A 22,489-nucleotide genomic window follows, 5' to 3' on the forward strand; every position below is an offset into this window, starting at 1 on the left:
CGCAGTCACACTCGCCTTCGTGGTCAGAATTCACTTTTGCGTCGTTCTGCTCCACGGATTTGATTGGAAACATTTATTGGCGGACTCAGGTTAATTCTCTACGCTGTTACACTATGAACTCAGTCTGAATAAGGCTCGCTAGCCACTTTTTGACTAGCGAGACAGAGTTTAGCTTTTCACCACTCCAAGTCATTTGTTAAAATCCCTGTAGCAATCCAGTTATTTTCACGATGATTCCGAGATCCGAGTGCTGGACTGGAAAATATTCATCCTGTAACAGGTGGTACATCGCTTCCAATTGTCCCTAACACTTCTCGAGGCTCCGCACAAGAAAATAGCGATGCAGTTTATTTGTCAGTAAAGGAGAAAGTATCACAGAAACGCAACGCTCAAATTTCCGAGGAAGGAAATGGAATTTAATTCTTTCAATGAAACCTCGCCACGTCCGTCTGGTTCACTAACACGCCACCGTCCAGCTAGCTAATTGGCTCCAGAACCTGATGTCCAATTTTGCCTTGTAACAGAAAAGATGCTTGTGATGTTCACAAGGCTCTTCTAACGTTCTTTTAGTTACTAGTCTTCAATTTAAACGGTCCGAAGCTCCACGGATATTGAGTGCAGGCGCTTAAGGGAAGATCGGAGAGATGTACAATATTAGCTGCTTGAAAATGTAGGAAATATAGAGAAATACTGACACGGTTACAGTTCTTCACTCATATTTGTCAAACTATTACTTACTAATTGCAGACGATTGATGCGGACACTTCCCTTACGAACCTAAGTGGGTAGGTCGGGTTGTGTGGATTACTCGTTTCTTCCCATTACAATACCTAAGAACTGCAAGTCGGACGAAGAGGAAATTAGTTGCAAATGTTTGGGAGGGGACACCCCTTTCTAGAAGAAGCCTGATAACAGGAAATCTCACTGTGACCGTGGGCAGTCGCAGCTATTGTTAATTTTTTTTTTCGCAGACAGACAGCAAGTGGACTATATTTTAACATCGTTTCAGAGTTGGAGAACCTGTAATCACTATTGTTTCAATATTCATTTCATCATTAAAAACTGGAGGAGAGAAATCAAAGCACCAAGGTCGTCTTTAGCAGAGCCTTGTTTCGCGCGGTTCTGTAGACGTATTGTCGAAAATCACACAAATGACTACAAGAATAAAAAGCATTTATCGAATGAAAAGCTAAAAAGCAGAACTTCATTAAATAAAATAAGTGTGAAATAAATATCTGATCGTTTTGAGCTTCTAAGATCCTGACAAGAGCCATTTCTCGATGACCAGTTTTAAGGTATTTCCAGATTTTTGCGAATGAGTGTGTCCTCTGTCTCGGAACCCAATGTTTTAAATACTGAACTGTATCACACTACACGTAAAACTACATCTACACGTGTCTGCTGCAGACTCTGAGTTGTGTGACTGCTTCTCACTTCTCTCTCTCTCTCTCTCTCTCTCTCTCTCTCTCTCTCTCTCTCTCTCTCACACACACTCGATATCAAATTACTCGCTTTGAATGGTATGATTTGGCTGAATACTGTGTGTATTGCATTGGGCCCTTTGCTAAATAGTTTTCACTCCACTTACATTCGTGCTGTCCCATTCTGTAAGAGCGAGTTACACAGTGCGAATCTGTATTGGAGTAGTCTATCGTAAGATTTTCAGAAGTCGATAAATTCGCGATGAAAGTCGGTTCCGTTATCTACTGCGTAAAACGTTGTCGTGCTAGAAACAGATAATAATGAATCATCTGGATGTTAGGTGGAGTGCAAATGGCACATGGGAGTACGCTGTGCAATGACGGCTATCATTCATGAGACGCACAGTTTACTCGGAGCTGACGTCAAAATGACCTGTACGCGTCCAGCAGAAAATTTAGAGTATAACGAAGTTGACACGGACACAGCTTCTTCCGTGCGTGAGTCGACCCTCAGAAATCGCAACACATTGGCAGAAAAACAGACAAATATATGATGTATATATGCAAACTGAAGTGACGCATGGAAATTTGTACCAAATCCGGGATTCGAACGCGGGTCTCGTTATCCTTGGTAGAAACTTTGTTTCGTCGCTTCGTTCTGCATGTATACATCATAGATGTTTGAGACTTGAAAAGGTCTCTGGAACCATATGGTTTAATTTGCTAAATATCTGTGACTAGGAGAAACATGAATGTTATTGTTGCTCGTTTCACTTGCAGCAATTTACACTGTGTTCTTAGGTTCCTGCTAAACCACAGCCTCGTAAATCGGTACATCTTCAGAAAAAAAGGCAAGATATTTGTGACAAGCAAGAATGCAAATGCTACTGTTGGTGGTTGCGCAATGTCGTTCTTCGTTTTTTAGTCAGACAGAAGTCACAAAACGGAAGGAACTCATTGCAGAGTGTGTGCACTCTTGTATGTAAATAACATCGAGTATAGCAGATGATACTTGTATTTCATTAATAAGGTCATAGAATCTGTTGCAAAAGTGAAGATGAAAAAAAAAAAAAGCTTTTCTTAAAGCATGTAGGAGATTGCGAATTTGTTTCTGCAACTCCTTCAAAATGGCTCTGAGCACTATGGGACTTAACATGTATAGTCATCAGTCCCCTAGAACTTAGAACTACTTTAACCTAACTAACTTAAGGACATCACGCAACACCCAGTCATCACGAGGCAGAGAAAATCCCTGACCTCGCCGGGAATCGAACCCGGGAACCCGGGCGCGGTAAGCGAGAACGCAACTCCTTCACCCAACGTCCTTAACCACAACACCACTGCAAATATATAGCATTCAGAACAAAATTATCATTCTTTTTAGGGTCTCCTGAATGCTGTTGCCGTCGATGCATCATTAATTGACTTTTAATTATAATAAGTGGTACCAAGGATGACGTGTTTATGCGAAATCTTCGATGTGTCATTGCCTTCAAATGGCATACTGCCATAACACGTAAGTTTAAGTACAAGAGGAATCAAGTAATAGGAAATCAATAAGGCGTCCCCAAAGTCGCCGACTGCAGCCGTCGCATCGAGTGACACGTCATTTTGATGTCAGTTGGGAGTAAGCTAAGCGTGTCACGAACGCGACCCATGCAGTGACTGGTGGACCCTGAGTGCGTCGAGAGCAGAGCAGAGGGCACGGGCGTCGCCGCTGTGTGGCACCTGCGCCCCAGCAGGTGGAGCACAAAGGCGCCATTCAGGCCCGCGACCGTGTCTGCCCGGCCCTTCCCTTCCCTTCCCGTCCCTTTGCTGCCTGCAGGGCGCCGGCGCTGCTGTCAGCACAACATTCGACGCTACACGCGCCGCACCCGCCACAGTAGCCTCTGCGACAGGCGTCAGTCCGTGCTCGGAGCACTCCTCAACCGCCGCCTGCATCAGTGAAGGCAAAGGGCTCATTTCCTTACCTAATACGAGCTTGCGCTCCGTCTCTCTTCCGCCGATGAGACGCTAAACCCCGACTTTTCTCCCTACCGCCTGTAACAACTTTTTTAAAAATATACTCTCTAAGACAAAAAAGAGACACATCATGAAAGGATTATCCGAATGGGACGGCAACCGGGAAATGTGATCCACATGTGCAGACAAACAAAAGATTACGTTTTCAGAAAAAAATGGATGTTTTATTCAAGATAAGCAGCTTCACAAATTGAGTGCCCACGTCTGCCATTATGCAAACAATTACTCAGTTTGACACTAACTTACAGACGCTGGCTGTCTCGATGAGGCATATCGTGCCAAATGTTGTCCAATTCGCGCATTGGGTCGTCAAAATCCTGAGATGGTTGGAGGGTCCTGCCCACGATGCTCCAAACGTACTCAGTTGGGGAGAGATCTGGCGACCTAGCTGGCCAAGGTAGGATTTAGCAAGCACGAAGACAAGCAGTGTATGGGCGGACATTATCTTGTTTAAATGTAAGACCATGTTAGCTTACCATGAAAGGCAACAAAATGGTGCGTACAATGTAGTCGGCGACCCGCTATGCTGCAAGGGTGCCACAATGAGCTTTCGCTCTGAAGCGAATTGTACGTTGACGTGAAACTTCCTGGTACTTTAAATTCGTGGTCTGGGCTAGAGTCGCACTCCGGTACACAGTTTTAATCTGCCGGAAGTTTGAAAATTTGTTGTTCTTGTGGACAAAAAATTGTTTCGCCTGGCCGTGCCATCCATCTTCGTTACGTTATGAAATGAGGAAATGTAAGAATGAGCATTTTAAATGTATGTAGACATGTTTGTACGCATGATCTATTTGCAATTGTGGAACCCACCCGTAGTAATCTTGTAAGGTCATCGGATTAAATAAAACGTTTCTAAAATAAGTACTCGTCTCACAATTACTACGTTAATTTTCTAAGTTTGATGTCCGTGATAGTTCGCGCAGAGGGTTTCATTCCATCATATATTCTACCAATGTGGACTTCAGACAGTCACAATACATAATTTATGAAAACAGAACACAATTTACGAAAACATGTTAGATGAATTTCAGGGTACCAAGTTGTTACCTGTTTCTAGTCGGCGTAAATTATACTCATCTGCGTCAGAGAGCATGGACAAAATTACACGTGTTTGAGTGATACACACTGTACAGCTTTTCGTCGTCGAGGAGAGAAGTTTGACGAAAGTTTCGCAAAACGGAAAAATCCCTGGACTTTTGAAAGCTATTTATTGGTCAAACTCCAAGAAGGAATGTGAGAAACTTCTTACGCTGGCAGATGATGGAAACCAAGACTAAACAACTCACTTAGAATAAGAAAAGAGGAAAGGCTTCTGTTAGCAAGTTAATGCTCCGAACTGGCAGCATGGTCTCGTCCTTCGTGATTAGTCTCTTGAAATCCATTCAGACGTCGACCAATATCGTCTCCTCGGCAACATGCACAGACTCTATAACGTTAATTTCTTTTGAAAATTCTACACATTTCCTATGTTCTTTCCCATTTACAAAGACTGCGAGGGTTACGACTCTATACACTGCTGAATTCTCCCTGTGTTGTATATGTGTAACTATTGTAATAATCGTTTCTAACTGAAAAGAAATACTGCCAGAAATGTTTATCTGATAGTACGAAAGACAATGTTGTATTTGAATGAATGGAACATACAAATATTCACCAGGTACGCTCGTCGTTCTTAATCTTTAGAGGTGGTCCTCTGCATGATTCAAGTGATCTGGTCTGGATTTCTGTTGCAGGAAGCGGGAGCAACAAACCCTCCAGCTCCTCTCCAAACCAATTAAAGCAATACAAGACGCATGAACATGCTATCAGATTGTCTGCTGTGTCACTGACGGTCCATTACATTATTTTCATTTCACAACAACGCCCCTTTAGGACATTCATACCTTCCCACGTACGGGTGTCGAACTGGCTGCGTTTATTGATGCAAGGAAATAAATGTGAATGACAATTTTTAAATTAAGTTAGCAATAGAAGTATTTGAAACTCTCACGTTTTACTATCGATCTGTGTCAATTACGAGCGCTCTTATTGACTTGCGTCTGCTCTATAAGACTGACACACGAAGAGGGTGATACCGTACTTTACCTTCGTTTATTTCGTGTTGTGTTAGCGCCAAGTGAAAATAAATACATTTTGTTCAGGTAAGCGCCTAATCGGCTGCAACTAGGGCTGCCAGGTCCGAAAACAGAAAAGTAGAACTCTGCGTTATATTTACCCGGACATGGCCGGACATTTTGCCCAAAAGCCGGAATACCTATTTCAAATAAAAATAGTAATTAGGTATTTTAAATCGTTTATTAGTGATCAGTTAGTCAGTTTTTTGCGAGTTCAACCACAATAATCCTTAATCTAACAAAAAAGTCAGTAAACGGCCCTATAATTTGGCAAATATGATAGCTGAGCAGCTCAAACTAACTCTCGTCCGCACTCGCGCGTCTCAATATGGGTAGGAGCGACGCGTTCCGTGGTGGGCTGGCCTCGGCTGATCGTTACATTCTACTTTTCCTCGCTCGCTCTGGGTGTAGCGTGACAGGGACACTGTGTGAACACAGGGGACACAGACATAGGAAAAATCCTGGCTGGTATATCTACATATCGTCATGGTATACCTCCCTATCTACATTATTAAACTGCTAACCCGATATGAGTTGCTTGCCAATCTGACGGCCTACAGGGTCAACAAAATTTTGATTTTCAAAATTTCGCGTGATTATTGACGGAATTTAAAAATTTGTGATGTTAGTATAATGTCCTCATGAAGGAATATAATGTTATCTTAAAACTTTTGTGCAATAAGACAGGTTCAAATGGCTCTGAGCACTATGGGACTCAACTGCTGAGGTTATTAGTCCCCTAGAACTTAGAACTAGTTAAACCTAACTAACCTAAGGACATCACAAACATCCATGCCCGAGGCAGGATTCGAACCTGCGACCGTAGCGGTCTTGCGGTTCCAGACTGCAGCGCCAATAAGACAGGTATTAAAGTTAGAAACTACATGTACGTCTCGAGACAGCGTAACTCACCGCACATTAATACCCAGACTTTAGTCATCCAGTGCTTGAGAATTAGAGCAATTAGTGACTTGTAACTAACTTTACACATAATTTCAAACCTTTATGAAACTTTTCGTCTCAGAACCCTCCCACAAAATGATGAAAGAAAAGTAGTTAATCGGTTGCTACGTTTTCGCTGTACATGCAGTAAAACTGCTGCGTCGGGCTCGACGCCGTAATTTATTATTTATTTATTACAGACTCTATTTGCAGCACACTTTTCAGACAATATCTGCGTCTGTCACTTAATGTAACTGCAAAATTACATCACTGTACGACTCGTAATTCAGGAGACATGGTGTCATCAACGTTGACATGCGTGAAAAAACTAGGTTGTGCTTAAAATGGAAAGCAAATTACCCAGGCTGTAATACTGAGTGTTCCATAGGAGAGCACTGAGCGACTTCCAACAGAATCTAAGCATAATTTCAAACCTTTCCTAAACGTATTTCGTGTAGACCTATTAGGCTAAAGTCAAATATTTTACACATCGAACTGGCTTCCCTGTTTCCGATCCCCCGCCCTGCTGTCTCTGCTGGCGGGAATCTACCGTCCTCTGCTGTCTTCGTATCGGCCGTACCACGTTGAGTCGTGGTTTTTTACTCTGTGATGAGCTGCCATCTTTTGTAATTGTGGGGTGGTGATCAATGTTTTCCTGGACTGCTCCAACATTTTGGCTGTACATGCTAAATATGCCCTGCCATCTATCTTGTCCCAGATGTTAGCAGAGGACCCTTACATGGTTTTGTTTGTCCTCTGTTTTCTTTGCTGAAGTAGTTCGTCCTCCCAGATTTAAGTAGCTGAATTTCCTTCCGGAATTGGAGTTCCTTGGTTAGTAAAACTTCCTGGCAGATTAAAACTGTGTGCCGGACCTAGACTCGAACTCGGGACCTTTGCCTTTCGTGGGAAAGTGTTCTACCAACTGAGCTACCCGAGCACGACTCACGACCCGTCCTCACAGCTTCAATTCTCTCAGTACCTCGTCTCCTACCTTCCAAACTTCACTGATGCTTCTGTGAAGTTTTGAAGGTAGGAGGCGAGGTACTGGGAGAGTTGAAGCTGTGGGGACGGGTCGTAAGTCGTGCTCGGGTAGCTCAGTTGGTGGAGCACTTGCCCGCGAAAGGCAAAGGTCCCGAGTCCGAGCTTCGGTCCGGCACACAGTTTTAATCTGTCAGGAAGTATCATATCAGCGCACACTCCGCTGCAAAGTGAAAAATCTCATTCTGGAAACATCCCCTTGGTTAGTGTTTGCGTTGGTTAGCGAGACCTTAAGCCTTGTCTCTAAGGCACGCCACAAGGGTGCCCACTTATTCCCTACGTTTTGTCTTGTCTTTTTTACCATTTTGTTTATCCTTTTCTCGTGTCATCTTCCTCATGTGTTGTCCCAATTGTGTTGTGATCGTGGTACGGATCCAGATGTGACGGCGGCGGTGCTGGCACCGCATTGAGCGCAGCGCCTCTGGGGCGCCCGCTGCTGTCACTCATACTCCTCCATCTCCACCTCCTCCTCCTCCTCCCCCCCCCCCCCCACCATCGGTCCTGTTCTTTACTCTTCCTGCCACCTGACCCTCCCTTTGTCTCTTTGTTTGCCATTTTTCTTTTCTCATAGACTGTGACGTTTGTGTTGATCCTAGCTTAGTTTGTCACCTTCGATTGTAGGATCAATGAGTTCGCTGTTTGGTCCCTCCCTCCTCCCCTAATCATCTTACCAGTCACCTCGTGTATCGAGAGACTGACGAGCACTTTGTTTGGTCCCTTAGTCACCATCTAACCAACCTATTTTGTGCAATGTGGAATTTATGATCCTCCTGCTTCTCACTATCCCTTCAAAATACGACAAATAAAATGTCTTTTGCAGTACAACAGCCAGAAAAACAATCTGAACTAAAAATTTGATGAGAGGAATGTCGTTTCATTGTTAAGTCCAGTATTTTAGCAGGTAGAGTTAAGAGTTTCAGGCAGGTCTCAAAACACGGAAGGGAGTCATCAACGAGCAGCGATCTGGCAGCAGTGTGTGTCTACTTTGTCTTGTGTGTACTTGTGTTGCGCTGTGGCTGAGCGTCGGCATGCGCTGCAGTGGACGCGGCCGACTTCATGACGGAGGGCCGCGAGTGCGTCAACTGCGGCGCCATCTCGACGCCGCTGTGGCGGCGCGACGGCACGGGCCACTACCTGTGCAACGCGTGCGGCCTCTACCACAAGATGAACGGCATGAACCGGCCGCTGGTGAAGCAGCCGCGCCGCCTGGTAAGGCCGGGGTCCCACAGGCACAGCAGCAGCGCACGGCCCTCCTCTGCCCTCCTCTCCTGCCTCCCTCCCTCCCTCCCACACCCCTCCCGTGTCCGGTCCCTCTCCCTCCTCATCCGGAGGAGCCTGCCGGAGGAACCGCGCCAGCAGTGATCTCGCAGGTACACACGCGAGTATGCCGGGTCTGGCGTTAGCTTCAGCCTTTCTATGCGTGCGAGGTAGCTTCGTGGCCAGCACCTTAGGTTCCAGCTAGGGTTGTTTTATGAAAGGCTCCATCATTTCACTCTTCCTTGTGGTCTTCGTCAGGAATGGCATTGATGTACAGGGTGTACATGTTAAAATTCATACTTCACGGAATACCCTAGGTAGACAAGTAAAACCTGACACTGTTGCTTCAAACCACATTGAATTTGACTGAAACTAAAAAAAAAAAACTGCACAAAATGACAGAAAGATGGCGCTTCATATAATACAAAAGCAAAAATTAGCAAAACAATTGATTTTTTTCTAAACGACGGTGTTCTTTAGAACAAATGTTGAAATGTAGGCCGTCATCGTTACTGTGGTCACGTAGCAATGCTGTAAATAGCAGTGTAAAGCATATCAGTAAGTATGATAAGTTACCATCGGATGTTGTCTCTTTGCATTTGTAATGAGATCGAACGATCACTTAGATTTACGACTTGAGGTAACTCTACATCTACATCTACATCTGTACTCCGCAAGCCACCTGACGGTGTGTGGCGGAGGGTACTTTGAGTACCTCTCTCGGTTCTCCATTCTATTCTAGTCTCGTATTGTTCGTGGAAAGAAAGATTGTCGGTATGCCTCTATGTGGGCTCTAATCTCTCTGATTTTATCCTCATGGTCTCTTGTCGAGGTATGCGTAGGAGGGAGCAATATACTGCTTGACTCCTCGGTGAAGGTATGTTCTCGAAACTTCAACAAAAGCCCGTACCGAGCTACTGAGCGTCTCTCTTGCAGAGTCCTCCACTGGAGTTTATCTATCATCTCCATAACGCTTTCGCGATTACTAAACGATCCTGTAACGAAGCGCGCTGCTCTCCGTTGGATATTATCTATCTCTTCTATCAGCCCCATCTGGTACCGATCCCACACCGCTGAGCAGTATTCAAGCAGTGGGCGAAAAATTGTACTGTAACCTACTTCCTTTGTTTTCGGACTGGGTTTCCTTACGATTCTTCCAATGAATCTCAGTCTGGTATCTGCTTTACCGACGATTAATTTTATATAGTCATTCCATTTTAGATCACTCCTGATACGTACTCCCAGGTAATTTATGGAATTAACTGCTTCCAGTTGATGACCTGCTACATTGTAGCTAAATGATAAAGGATCTTTCTTTCTGTGTATTCGCAGCACATTACACTTGTCTACATTGAGGTTCAATTGCCATTCCCTGCACCATGCGTCAATTTGTTGCAGATCCTCCTGCATTTCAGTACAATTTTCCATTATTACAACCTTCCGATGTACTACAGCATCATCCGCAAAAAGCCTCAGTGAACGTCCGATGTTATTCACAAGGTCATTTATATATATTGTGAATAGCAACGGTCATACGACACTCCCCTGCGGCACACCTGAAATCACTCTTACTTCGGAAGACCTCTCTCCATTGAGAATGACATGCTGCGTTCTCCGTTATCTAGGAACTCTTCAATCCAATCACACAATTGGTCTGATAATCCATATGCTCTTACTTTGTTCATTAAACGACTGTGGGGAACTGTATCAAACGCCTTGCGGAAGTGAAGAAACACGGCATCTACCTGGGAACCCGTGCCTATGGCCCTCTGAGTCTCTCTCCACAACCAGATCACACGGATTGAGGTTTGACGACTGGGAGGCCAAGCATGACGGGAGTGGCGCCTCAGCACGCGATCATCACCAAACTATGTGCGCCAGTCGTGTTTCATACATGTAGCAGTATGGGTTGGAGCTCTGTCCTGCATAAAGGTTGTACCTTCCGGCAGGTGTCTAATGGCCAGGCTAGAGGTGATAGGATTCTGTAACATATCGGCGTACCTCGTTTGAAAAGCAGCACTCCGCATTACATCGAAGAAAAGGGACTGACACGATTGATGTGATAAATCCACACCACACCACACCGTGACTTTTTCGTCATGCAGTGGGGCTTCCAAGGTAGTTCTACGATTTTCGGTAGCCCAAAGTCTGCAGTTGTGGGTGTTTCCACGTAGCGTCCCTGATGTGTTGCTGTCCAGCGCCATCTGTTGGCCGGTTTCTGCACCCGTTTTTAGAATAAATGAAACGGCATTTCATTTCGGGCCTGTGTCTCAATTTGTATCTCTCTACCGACATTATTTCGCGAATTAGGAATTTTCAAACATTAACGGACTTTTGGGTCACCCTCTACACTGCAAGAAGTAGCGAGAGATGCAATGATTGCACTTTACGGAGCCTGTTTTTTAATTTAACCTGTTTCGCGTCCTTATTAGTTATCTTCTGTTATCACGTAGTACAAAGTCTTGGAAAGTGTCCTGAGCTATCAATCACTGTCTTTGTGATCGTTGTGGCATGGTGCTCATCACCCGTCATACAGGACGTCACGGACTTCCAACAACGACAAATTGTCGCTGCCTGCTTGATGGGTCCATGAGTGACAACAGTCACAAGTCTACTAGAGATATCGATAGTCAAGTTCCACCGCTTCGATCCAGTGCATGTAATTGTCGTGTATGTCCTTTGTGTAGGGTAAACCATTTTCTTCCACTGACTCCGATAGAGCAGAGGTGAATTAATAAATACTCCATGGGAGCATTTCTTGTAGTGGTGTTCGGATATCATAGGTGGAAAGAAGCATCAGTGGCAATGAAAATTTGAGTCAAACGCGGAAACGCGCTCGGAAGCCTGAATGGTGAAGACGACATATTTCTCACAGAAAGTGACAGGATATGGTTCCATCAGAAGACCACTATGCTGAAAGTGTGCATTGGACTTAACATATTTCTACGGCCAACTATATTGGGAGAGGAAGAATACATTTAGCGATCTGTTCTCGCTAAACTTGCATAAATAGACCACCGTGCTTTCAAAAATTTCAGAGACGCATGCTACGCCTGGCGTATAAGCGACGTCAACGCAGTAACTACGGAATTAGTGTGAACCCACAACTGTAAACAACAGATGTGCATTCTTAATGAAAGAAAACATGATCCGTTGTAGGTTATAACGTAAAAGTTCTTTACTTAAATCGTGCGATTAGGTAATTTTGACAAGAAGTCATTTTCAAGCACGTTCGTGATGTCACGTATTACGACATGTAATTATCAGATTCTTTCTCCTTATCCATACAAAACCTGACCTTAGATCCCATAATTACGTTAGAACTGAATCGCTATCAAAAGCGTTACGTCATCGCATGTCACAAGTTGCTAACTATACTCCATGTCCACTGCATAACACTCGGAGTACAGTTATCAATATGTGACATGTGATGATGTAACGCTTTTGATGTCGATTCAGTCCTAATGTAATTAAGGAATATGAGTCTGGTTCTGAATCGATAAGGAGAAAGAACCTGATAATTACACTCCGTAATAAGTGACATGACACATGTGCTTGAAATTAACTTACTGTCGAAATTAGTTAATCACACGATTTAAATAAAGAACGTTTACATTATAGCCTACAGTGGACCATGTTTTCTTTTTATAAAGTATTTAGAGGTTATAGATCCTCACAGAAACAGAATTAGTTGTGAGTAAGCAGCGTTAAGTTGGTTGGTTGGTTTTGGGGAAGGAGACCAGACAGCGTGGTCATCGGTCTCATCGGATTAGGGAAGGATGGGGAAGGAAGTCGGCCGTGCCCTTTCAGAGGAACTATCCCGGAATTTGCCTGGAGTGATTTAGGGAAATCACGGAAAACCTAAATCAGGATGGCCGGACGCGGGATTGAACCGTCGTCCTCCCGAATGCGAGTCCAGTGTCTAACCACTGCGCCACCTCGCTCGGTAGCGTTAAGTAGTGGACGTGAGACAGTAGTGTGTCAATGTTGTAGGTTTTTGTTGCTGTCGCCATAAGTCGCGATGGAACAACATCTCTATATCAGGAGTTCAAAAAATTATCTAAAATGTCTTGAAGAAGAGAAGAAATGTGCAAAGTTTGTTTCGCACACCTTGACTCCAGAAAACAAACCACGACTCATGGATGCCTACAGCGACTTGACTGAAATGCGGAACGCGGACAGTTCTTGTTTGGAAAATTCATCACGAGTGAGCAGACTTGCTGTTATCAATACGCAGCTTACCACAAAACGACGAAGTGCAGAAACTCACACGAAGAGTCAGTGCTTTGGCGGCATAACCGACATTCGAGTCAGTGTGACGTGCAAGTTGAAAACGTCCCGAAGAAGGACTTACCTGAATGATTGTATCTGAATGATTATGTGAACATTCTGCGCGTTTTACTCAAGTGAATGGAGACTATGTACAGCCCTTGAAGTATTAAAACCACAATGTTTTTCTATTTCTTATTAATTCAGTCTGGAAACTTTGTAGAATACCACAGCAGGACCACAGATAAATTGGGGCTCCATAACGGGTTTAGACTACTGTCCTTGCAGGACATGATCTACATGTGGAAAACATTAGGGGAAGCGTAGAATATAGAATTTTTTTTTACCAACTATGAGAAACACAGTATGTTTCGTAATGGTTTTATGGGTCAAATCTTGGTTTCCAGCGGTTCGTATAGTCAAACCGGGAGGAGAGGTGATTATCAAGATCAACGAAACCAGTGCAGGTGGTCGTGTTATTCAAATAGCGTTAACATTGTTTCCAGTTAGGGGAATGAATTTTCGATAGTCATCACCCATCCACTGGACTGTAAATGCCAAAGACTGATTTTTTGAGCATGATCACGAAATACTGCACAATCTTCAGAAACGAATATTGTAGAGCCATTACAGTTTGCATTTGAAAAGGCCCGCCACCATGCTCCTGCATATTTCAAGGAACTGGAAAAGTATCTTCACAAGGAATGTAGTAAATTGCCTTTGAATGCAATTCAAAACTTATACGATTATCTTCAAGATTATTAAATGTGGCTCCGTAGCTCGCTGGATAGTTATTAATGTTTGTTTTGAGCATCCACAATCAACTACCTCGCTTCAAATCAGAAATGATTTGTCATTATTGGCAATTTGTTGTTGCCTGACATACTGAAATGTGCGCCATCTCATCATCATGGTACAATGCTGACTACGATACTGTTGGTCTCATTTGATAGAGTGTAGAGACAGAAATCTTGATTATGAGTGGTAAGTTTCCGCATTCGTCGTTGGATTCGCAGACTGGCAACACTTCATCAGTAATGTTGTTCTTAGATACCGCAGGTATTGCGGGAAGTGATCCAGTCTTCACAACCTCGGAAAACCATAAAATTCTTCCTATGTCGTTGAAAGTTGAAGAAAAAAAAATTGCTTTTTCTAAACGTTGTCGAGTTTTCATCTAAAGCTTCTAATTTCGATAACACAAAAGTGAATCAAAGATCATTTGTAAAAGATAGCTGTGGATAATCTTTAAATGATAGCTATGAAGGACCTTGTCAGTTTTTTAGTTAATATTACTTTTTCACATTCTGTTCAATTCAAAGAATCTCCCCCACAACATATAATACACAACCCAAAGCTGATTCTCCAAACAGAAATATTTCCTGTTTACTGTATAGGACAACCGATGTGTTGGATGTGATAGGTCCAAAATACATCCTGCGGATCTACATAGCCCACTAACTAGGTAACCGTTAGTAAGACATTTTTAATTTCGTTATTCGTTTTCGCACTGACATGCGATGGAAAATTTGTGGTGGAAAATGAATATTCAGTTAAGAAATAAGTTTTATATGCTGCAGTTAGTCAAATTTCATAGCTGACTCTATAGCTAGCATTCGCTTCGTCTGCGACGTGCAAGATGACACCGAAGACACGATATTTCTAGCGCTGTCTTCGTGGCGCCACTAGGCGTACTGAGTACCTGGCTCGGACCTGTACTTCGTACGCCACAGTAGCCGACGGCCGAATGGTGTAAGTCCTAAAGTTTGTACCTTAATATACTGCTGTCCATATACCGAAGGAAAAAGAAATGTGAATAAATGGGTACTTCAAATTATTGGCGATTCCATTACAGGCTTCACAGATCATTGTCAAGCTTACAGCTGTATATTAATAACTTTTCGTTGTAGTTATACTTCGAAGTCTAACGTTGCTGGTCACGAATGCCTAGTATCTGCACAACAGACAAACAAGTAAATAAACAAAATAATTCGTAGGAGATCCTTGTGAACTCTAACCTCATACCACACCTCCTTGTCAGCTCCCAGGCTAGACCGGACTGGATGTGCACTCGAAATACCTCCCCATTCGGGTCCGGTGATCTCTTAATGGAGCTGCATATGACACGTAGTTTCGTATTTTTCGCTTCGAAGGTTCGCAGACGATTAAAGAGGTACCGAAAGTGGTGACCAGCTCGCTACACTGAGCACCAGGAAGGTAACGTAGAGATGTAGTGTAGTGGTGCCTTGTGGGAATCCCCCGGCTCTGCCAAGGGCTCAATCCCCCCCCCCCCCCAAACCACTGTTCCCGCAGCGCCTGCTCCTCTTCTAACTGGTTCGTTGTTGTGTCTTTCAGTGAACGATGCGGGGGATTTCTACAAAGGCTTCTGTTCCCTAAACGGGGTCCCGCGGCACGCGTCTTTGGAAGAAAAGCCCGGCCGGCGCTTGGTAGGTGTTCTCTCCAGGCTTCTCTTAGATCTCTCCCTTTCTCTCTCTGTCTCTGCATCTCTCATTGTCTGCCTGCTCGTCGTAGTCGTAGACGTAGCTTAGTGTAGTGTAGTGTAGTGTAGTGTTGCGTAGTGTAGCGTAGAAACTGCTGAGTAGCTTCTTCTCTCGTGTATTTGCTTGTAATTTGCTTATCTTATTAATAAGCAGACATTTCTGCATATTTCTATAGTCTTTTAAACTGCCTTGCTTCATAAGTTAGCTATAACAAAACGTAATTTTGTATCAGCCTTAATTCATGTAATGCATGTAATGATTAGAAAGATATTAAACAATTAAAATTGAATGGTAATTCTATGTGCTAGAGTAAGAGAACAGGAAGAATTTTTATGTTTTATTAGTGTATGTTAGTATTGCAAACAAAGTTTCTAATTGATCTGCGAAATATTTTCCTTTACGCAACTTTTTAAAATAGTCGTCTTGTGTACTTTTCGTTCTAATGAATCTCGTGGAATGCTGAGCTTTCATAGAAATTCTTTTCTGACTGTTAATTACCACCCAAAGTCGGTGAATGCTACTGGTAATATGCTCCTTAATTTTCAACCCTTAAGCAATGTGTGGTTGAATTCGTTTATTTCTTAATGATGGTCCATCTAAAGGACGTACACGACAGTAGCGCACCCGAAAACTTCGAGAAAATGCACAATGCGCTATTCGACAATTGTCGATTTAAAGGTGTACGAAAAAGCACACATCATAGACATATCAGAACAAACAATATGTTACGTTTTGCGTGAAGAATTCTCTATGAGAAATGTTTGTGTAAGATGGATGCCGCATTTGTTCAATACTGACGAAAAGCGAACGCGAAATCCAACTATCAGCAATGTGTTAACAACAATCCTACTGTTTTATTTTCATCGGACTTGCTACTATAGATGTGCCGCTTCATGCGAGAAAGGAAACAATTTTTAGTCAAGTCTTATGAGACAGTGTCATTGTTTCCTCGGATACAGAAGAAAGAGATTATTCTTACTGATTGCCTTGCAAAGGGTAAATTAATAGCTGAACCAGCTAGGTGAAAAAAATACCTGACAAGCTCAAATCACACGAACTGTAACATTTGTAATACCCTTTCCCTGTCAGATGAATTTACACTGCGAATCTAACAATTGTGTTGGTGCCGAACACAACCAAATTACATCAGTCGACTCAGAGAATATGGAATGACAAACCCTGCTTGACAACGTACTGTTGAACGTAATTCACTGTTAAAATATGCATGAGTTTACTTGGATCCTTCATTCACCTGTCAGACTTACATGATTTTACCTCCAGTGCTGTTCTCAGTACAGTGTTCTCCAAAATGTGAATTCTGTCTAATGGAAATGAAATGATAGTGTGCCATTGTTGTCCGGGAAGTCACGCCCGGGAAAGTTCGGCCGCCGGGTTGCAAGTCTTATTTCAGGCGAAGCCTCGTTGGGCGGCTTGAGCGTCAGTGGTGATGAGGTGATGATGATGATGATGATGATAACATAACACCAAGTCCACGGGCGGAGAAAATTTCCAGCACGGCCAGGAATCGAACCCGGGGTCGCTGCGTGAGGTACCACTCCGCTAAGCAGGCGGACTCTGTCTAATTAATCTTTCGAGAGAACCACTCTTGGGGAATTTTAATACAACAACCAATAAAGAGAAACTAATTCTGGTAGAAAGAGAAAAAAGACGCCTCACGAAGGATTTACCCGAATGGAACGGAAATTGGTAGTTGTAATGTATATACACAGACAAACAAATGATTACAATTTCAGAAAAAAATTTGTTTGTTTATTCAGGAGAAATAGCTTCATATATTGAGCAAGTAAGTAATGCGTTGGTTGACCTCTTATCCTTATACACGGCTTGGTATTGACTAGTGGAGCTGGTGAATGTCCTCCTGACGGATATAGTGCCGAATTCTGTCCAATTGGCGCGTTAGATCGTCAGAATCCCGGACTGGTTGGACGGCCCCACTCATAATGCTTCAAACGTTGTCAAGTGGGGAGAGATCCTGCGATCTTGCTGACTGGGTAGCGTTTAGCGAACACGTAGACAAGCAGGAGAAACTCTCGCCGTGTGCGTGAGGGCATTATCTTGCTGAAATGTAAGCCCAGAAATACTTGTCATGAAGGGTAACAAAATAGGACACAGAATATCGTCGACGAACCGCTGTGCTGTGAGAGTGCTGCGGATGACAACCAAAGCGTTCCTACTATGAAAAGAAATGACCCCCCAGACCACAACTCCTGGCTGTTGGACCGTATGGCGGGCAATAGTAATGTCTCCAGCCACGTCTTCTCTGGTCACCGGTAGACGGCTGCAGATATGTAGACACGAAGAATAAAGAAGTAGAATGTTAATAACGTTTGTTTTACTTAAAAAGCTGTAAGAGTTCATGTACAAAATTCGGAGGTATTACTTTTCAGCACACCCCTCTAACACGCGGTCCACCTTGTCGTTAGACGAAATTAGTGGATGTCAAAGAAGCAACAGGACGTAATAGTAGGTGACAGTGGAATAACTCTAGGTCAGAGTTATACAGAAAATTCAAGAAGGCAAGTGAAATTCGCATTCACCATTTCTGACATGTTCGTTGCTACTGTAGAGTGGTGGTGGTGGTGGTGGTGGTGGTGGTGGTGGTGGTGGTGGTGGTGGTGGTGGTCATGGTGATGGTTGTTGTGGTATTGGTGTGTGTGTGTGTGTGTGTGTGTGTGTGTGTGTGTGTTTATGTTAGTGCAGCCTCCGCCTGTGCCCACAGTCTGCATCGCGGCGTGTGGGGCTGTCGTGTTCCAACTGCCAGACGTCGACAACGTCGTTGTGGCGGCGTAACGCTACCGGGGAACCCGTCTGCAACGCTTGCGGCCTCTACTTCAAGCTGCACGGTGTGAACCGGCCGCTCGCCATGAAGAAGGACAGCATACAGGTGCGTGATGGCCACTTCACGCTTACAAACATTAAATGCCCGACGCTGTATGTGTTCCGTCTGTCTGTACCCTACGGACAACGTCGGGGAGACAGTGAAGGTAGATCACACTATGAACTGCGTTTCTACGGCTCTTTGCGTGATTTGTACATCGTGAACAGCCTACCTTGACGAACTGCTACTGGCTTAGCCGAGTTGTCATTCTGCGCAAGTTGAACAGCTGATAAGAGAGCGATAGCTGTCGAGGGTGAGACCAAAGAACTGCGCTGACGTGTATCTAAAACGAAACACGCTATCATTTCTTGCTTTCTACTAAGTATATCGTAATTTCTTCTCGCTCCACTAGCTTCTCTAAGAGGCCGACACCTATTTCAAGTTGACTCCTTATCTCGCGGGCATTCGGCTGCCAAAATAGATTTTTCAAAATTACTGGGGGCTACCGGGATCGAATCTGAGTCTTACGCCACTAACATCTTCGTCTTTATTAATTGAGGTATGAAGGTTGAAACAAATTAAAAAGATTGTACTGCGTGTGACAAAGCCTATCGCTATTAACATAAAAGTTGAATACCTTTAAATTCCGATTTCAGTGTTTTATCTAGAATCGCCTTTGCTACCCTACTTTTAAACACGAACATTACTGTGGAAATTACTTTTAATTTGTGTGATATCAAGTAATCTAAACTGTATCTGACTATTTGTAACTGAGATTCAGTGTACAGAATGTTTATCAATAATAATCACAATGGCTTTGGCATGAGACAATCACAAACGTGGCTGTATGTTACGTTGCGTAATGAAAATATGCCATATCATAAAGACACGTCTACTGAATTTATGTGAAATTATTTAAATGAATACTGCTTCTAATTTTCTCTCAAAAGGTTCGTTTAGGCTCCACAATTGTTTCTTACCTTCCAAAGGGTAACTCTTCCCTACTCTGTCTGCATACTGCAAGGATATGAAGTGCTAAACTGCAAGTATCTGAAATAAATCACTGCGCGGCAAACAGCCTTATCTTACTTACTTTAATTTATCCAGCTGCATTACCAGATTACGTCCGTTCTGTCTCTAAAAATATTGTTGAGTGTCCACGCAGCAGCTCAAGACGTGACAGTGCAAGTTTTACCAAATCTTTCTTTCATCTAATAGTGGGCGTAAGTTTCATCAGATATTTATAAATGAATGGGAAAATATTTTGAAATTATACTGAATCATTTTCAAACACTCGCACTAACGCCAATTATGACAATTTCTTGACATTGCCACACGCCGTAAAATTTAATTTTGTGTACAATTTTTAAATTACGTGAGATTAACTCTTCACCTTCCTTACTGAAATATTTTAACTAGCGGTGAACACATGACTGATTATTCACCCTTGATACCAACAGGTAGGTACTGTTGGATACAATGAAATATTTACATAACAATACTTCGCGACTACCTTGTTCCAAAAGTGTCGTCTCGCTATGAAATCCTGTCAGAATAATTTTCTGTCATCAGCCACATCAGGGAGCTTATCAAATAAAGTTACCTTCTGTGCGGCTCCTCCGCCATCTAAGCTCCTCACTCTGGAACGACACAACACATTCTCTCCGTCTCTGGCCGATAACTGCTTCCGGCTCCTTCGCTCGCCCGAGTTCTACTCAGTAATACAACCCCTGGTAGCCAAAGAATACATGTCACTCATTTTTCTAGCCATGCAAAGATGCTCATAGTAGTACACATTCCAAATAAACTGTTAAATATACCAAATAAACTGACATTTCTCATGATATGTGCATCTTAAATGACCATTTCTCCTTATGTGTACACTTTCCAAGGTGATAGTCTTTGAGGTTGGTATCGTTTGACGTGTAGCCTTATTCTGTTTACTTCGAATTCTGAAGAAGTACTGACTAGTTTGTGACAGATCAATAGTTACATCAACTATACACATAAAAATGGCGGACAAATACATGCTCGAGGCTGTCCAGTGAGAGATACAAAGAGTAGAACCACTGCTGTCTCTTTAATTATTTGCAGTATTTTATGGAACAGCGCTACATCTATTCTGACTGTGTGTTTTTATCAGCATAACTCACAAAAACTGTTGTAAACAGAAGTTTATAGACAAAATAACAACTTTATCCACGTGCCACGTGTCTAAATGATCCAAAGATGCTAACGTTTTTGCATTAATGAGTATATTGCAAGTCATAAGTATTTGTTACTTGACTGAAAACAAAAAAGTAACACCAATTCTATTTACGGGTAAATCTTTCAATTTACAGCACCGTCCCCCATAACTCAATCCTGGATCCCCAATTGCTTCTGGTTCATTAAACGCTCCTAATAGACAATACACTCAGTGCTGAACCGTAGCTCTACATCTCCAACAGTGCATGTTTAAAATTCACTGTACCCTAAAATATATACAGAGTTAAGAAACTGATACAGTTTTACGAATTTCTCTACTGAATGATGCTGAAACTTCTAAGTTGTATTACAGTCGTAAAGAGCAGTTAATTTCCCACATTTCTACGTTTGGTAGTAGAAAATCAGTATTGTCTCAGTAAGCCGGAGAATAATGTAAATACTTGTAAGCAGCTTTTAGGATGACGAAAATTTTCAGTTTGTTGCCATCGTTTACAGTGACTCAAAGAAATATAAAAATGGTAAGAGTATCTGAAACGCACCTTGTGAAACTATCCAGCTTTCTGTTCTTTAAGCACACACAGATCTGCATCCTAAGTCATGAAACTGTACAGGGCTTATACAGTACCTCATCACAAGTCTCCTAACTCCCCTATGGAACACGGAACTAATCACTAGGTATAATGAAAGACAGAGCAGCCATTATCAAACTCAACACAATTACTGCGCGTAGGAAGTTAAAAAAGAGTGGGATGCAATGGCGGAGCAACTCCTCCTAAGCCACGAATTTCTGTGGTCAGTGCTAAGCGATGCTTGAGATGGTGTCAAGAGCAATGCCGCTGGACGGTACATGACTGGAAATGTTTTTGAGTGATGAATCTGGCTATACCCTGTGGCAGTCCGATAGAAGGGAATACCTGGAGAACGTTACCTGACATCATGTATAGTGCTAACAGTGAAGTATTGAGGATGTGGTTTTAGGATTCTAAGGTGTTTTTCATGGTTAGGGTGTGGTGCGATTATTTAGCTTAAGAAAACGCTAATTACGGAAGAATCTGAACACGTTTCAGCACCTTGTGTAACACGTACAGGAACATTTAGGACACGATAATTGTTCGTTTCAGCATGGCAGTACACCCTATCATAAAGCAGCGTCTGTGAGGCATTAGTTTGTCGACAGTAGCGTTCCTGAAATGGGTTGTCCTTCACAGAGTGTCTACCTGAACCACGTGGACCATGTTTGGGGCGAGTTACAATGTCCACTTCGCGACAGACCCCAGTGTGCACAGTACCACCTTTTCTGGTTTCGTCTGTTGAGGAAGAATTGATTTCAATTCTCCCACAGAGACTCATATACCTCATTGAAAGTGTCCACAGCAGGAGTCAAACCGTAATAAAGGCATAGGGTGGACACACTCCTTATTAATGTGCACTGATAGATATCTAATAGATTTCCGGTTACTTAGTATCAGATAGTATCACTCTGACGATCGGCAAGTATGCGACAGCAAGCGCTATCTAACGTGTTCAGCCTCATACTCAGAGTTCTGTTGGTAATAGAAATGTTCGGTCAAGTGTTTTGGAAAGCCCTGGGGCTGCTAACAATTTGTATACCCAGCACCGGATCGACTTACTATAACTATTCTACAATACAGGGTCAAAGTTTGAATATTACACACTTCGTCCATCACAGGCAACTGGAACAAATCGGTTGGTTCTTTTTACATTATATGGGGCCTATGGTGCACCTTAAGGGGCTTACGGAGGCACCATTTTGTTCCTGGGCGGTTGCTGTGAACCCGAAAAACATGGTTTTTGGGTACCAAAACTGGGCCCGGATTCCAAGACAGCTGAAATCTTTACGATATATTTCTAAGGTCCCGA

At 43.1% G+C, this 22,489-nt stretch overlaps 1 protein-coding gene across 1 annotated transcript in view; it reads left to right on the top strand.

The window, feature by feature from the left end:
- Nucleotides 1-22,489, top strand: part of LOC126235186 (transcription factor GATA-6-like) — a 520,767-nt gene that overhangs the window by 477,537 nt on the left and 20,741 nt on the right. Inside the window, exons 5-6 of the mRNA XM_049943916.1 lie at nucleotides 8,577-8,746; nucleotides 18,302-18,466. Coding sequence (XP_049799873.1) covers nucleotides 8,577-8,746; nucleotides 18,302-18,466 — 335 coding nt within the window. The remainder of the gene's footprint in view (nucleotides 1-8,576; nucleotides 8,747-18,301; nucleotides 18,467-22,489) is intronic.

Source organism: Schistocerca nitens, chromosome 2 (genome assembly GCF_023898315.1).
Source record: "Schistocerca nitens isolate TAMUIC-IGC-003100 chromosome 2, iqSchNite1.1, whole genome shotgun sequence".
Taxonomy (NCBI): Eukaryota; Metazoa; Arthropoda; class Insecta; order Orthoptera; family Acrididae; genus Schistocerca; species Schistocerca nitens.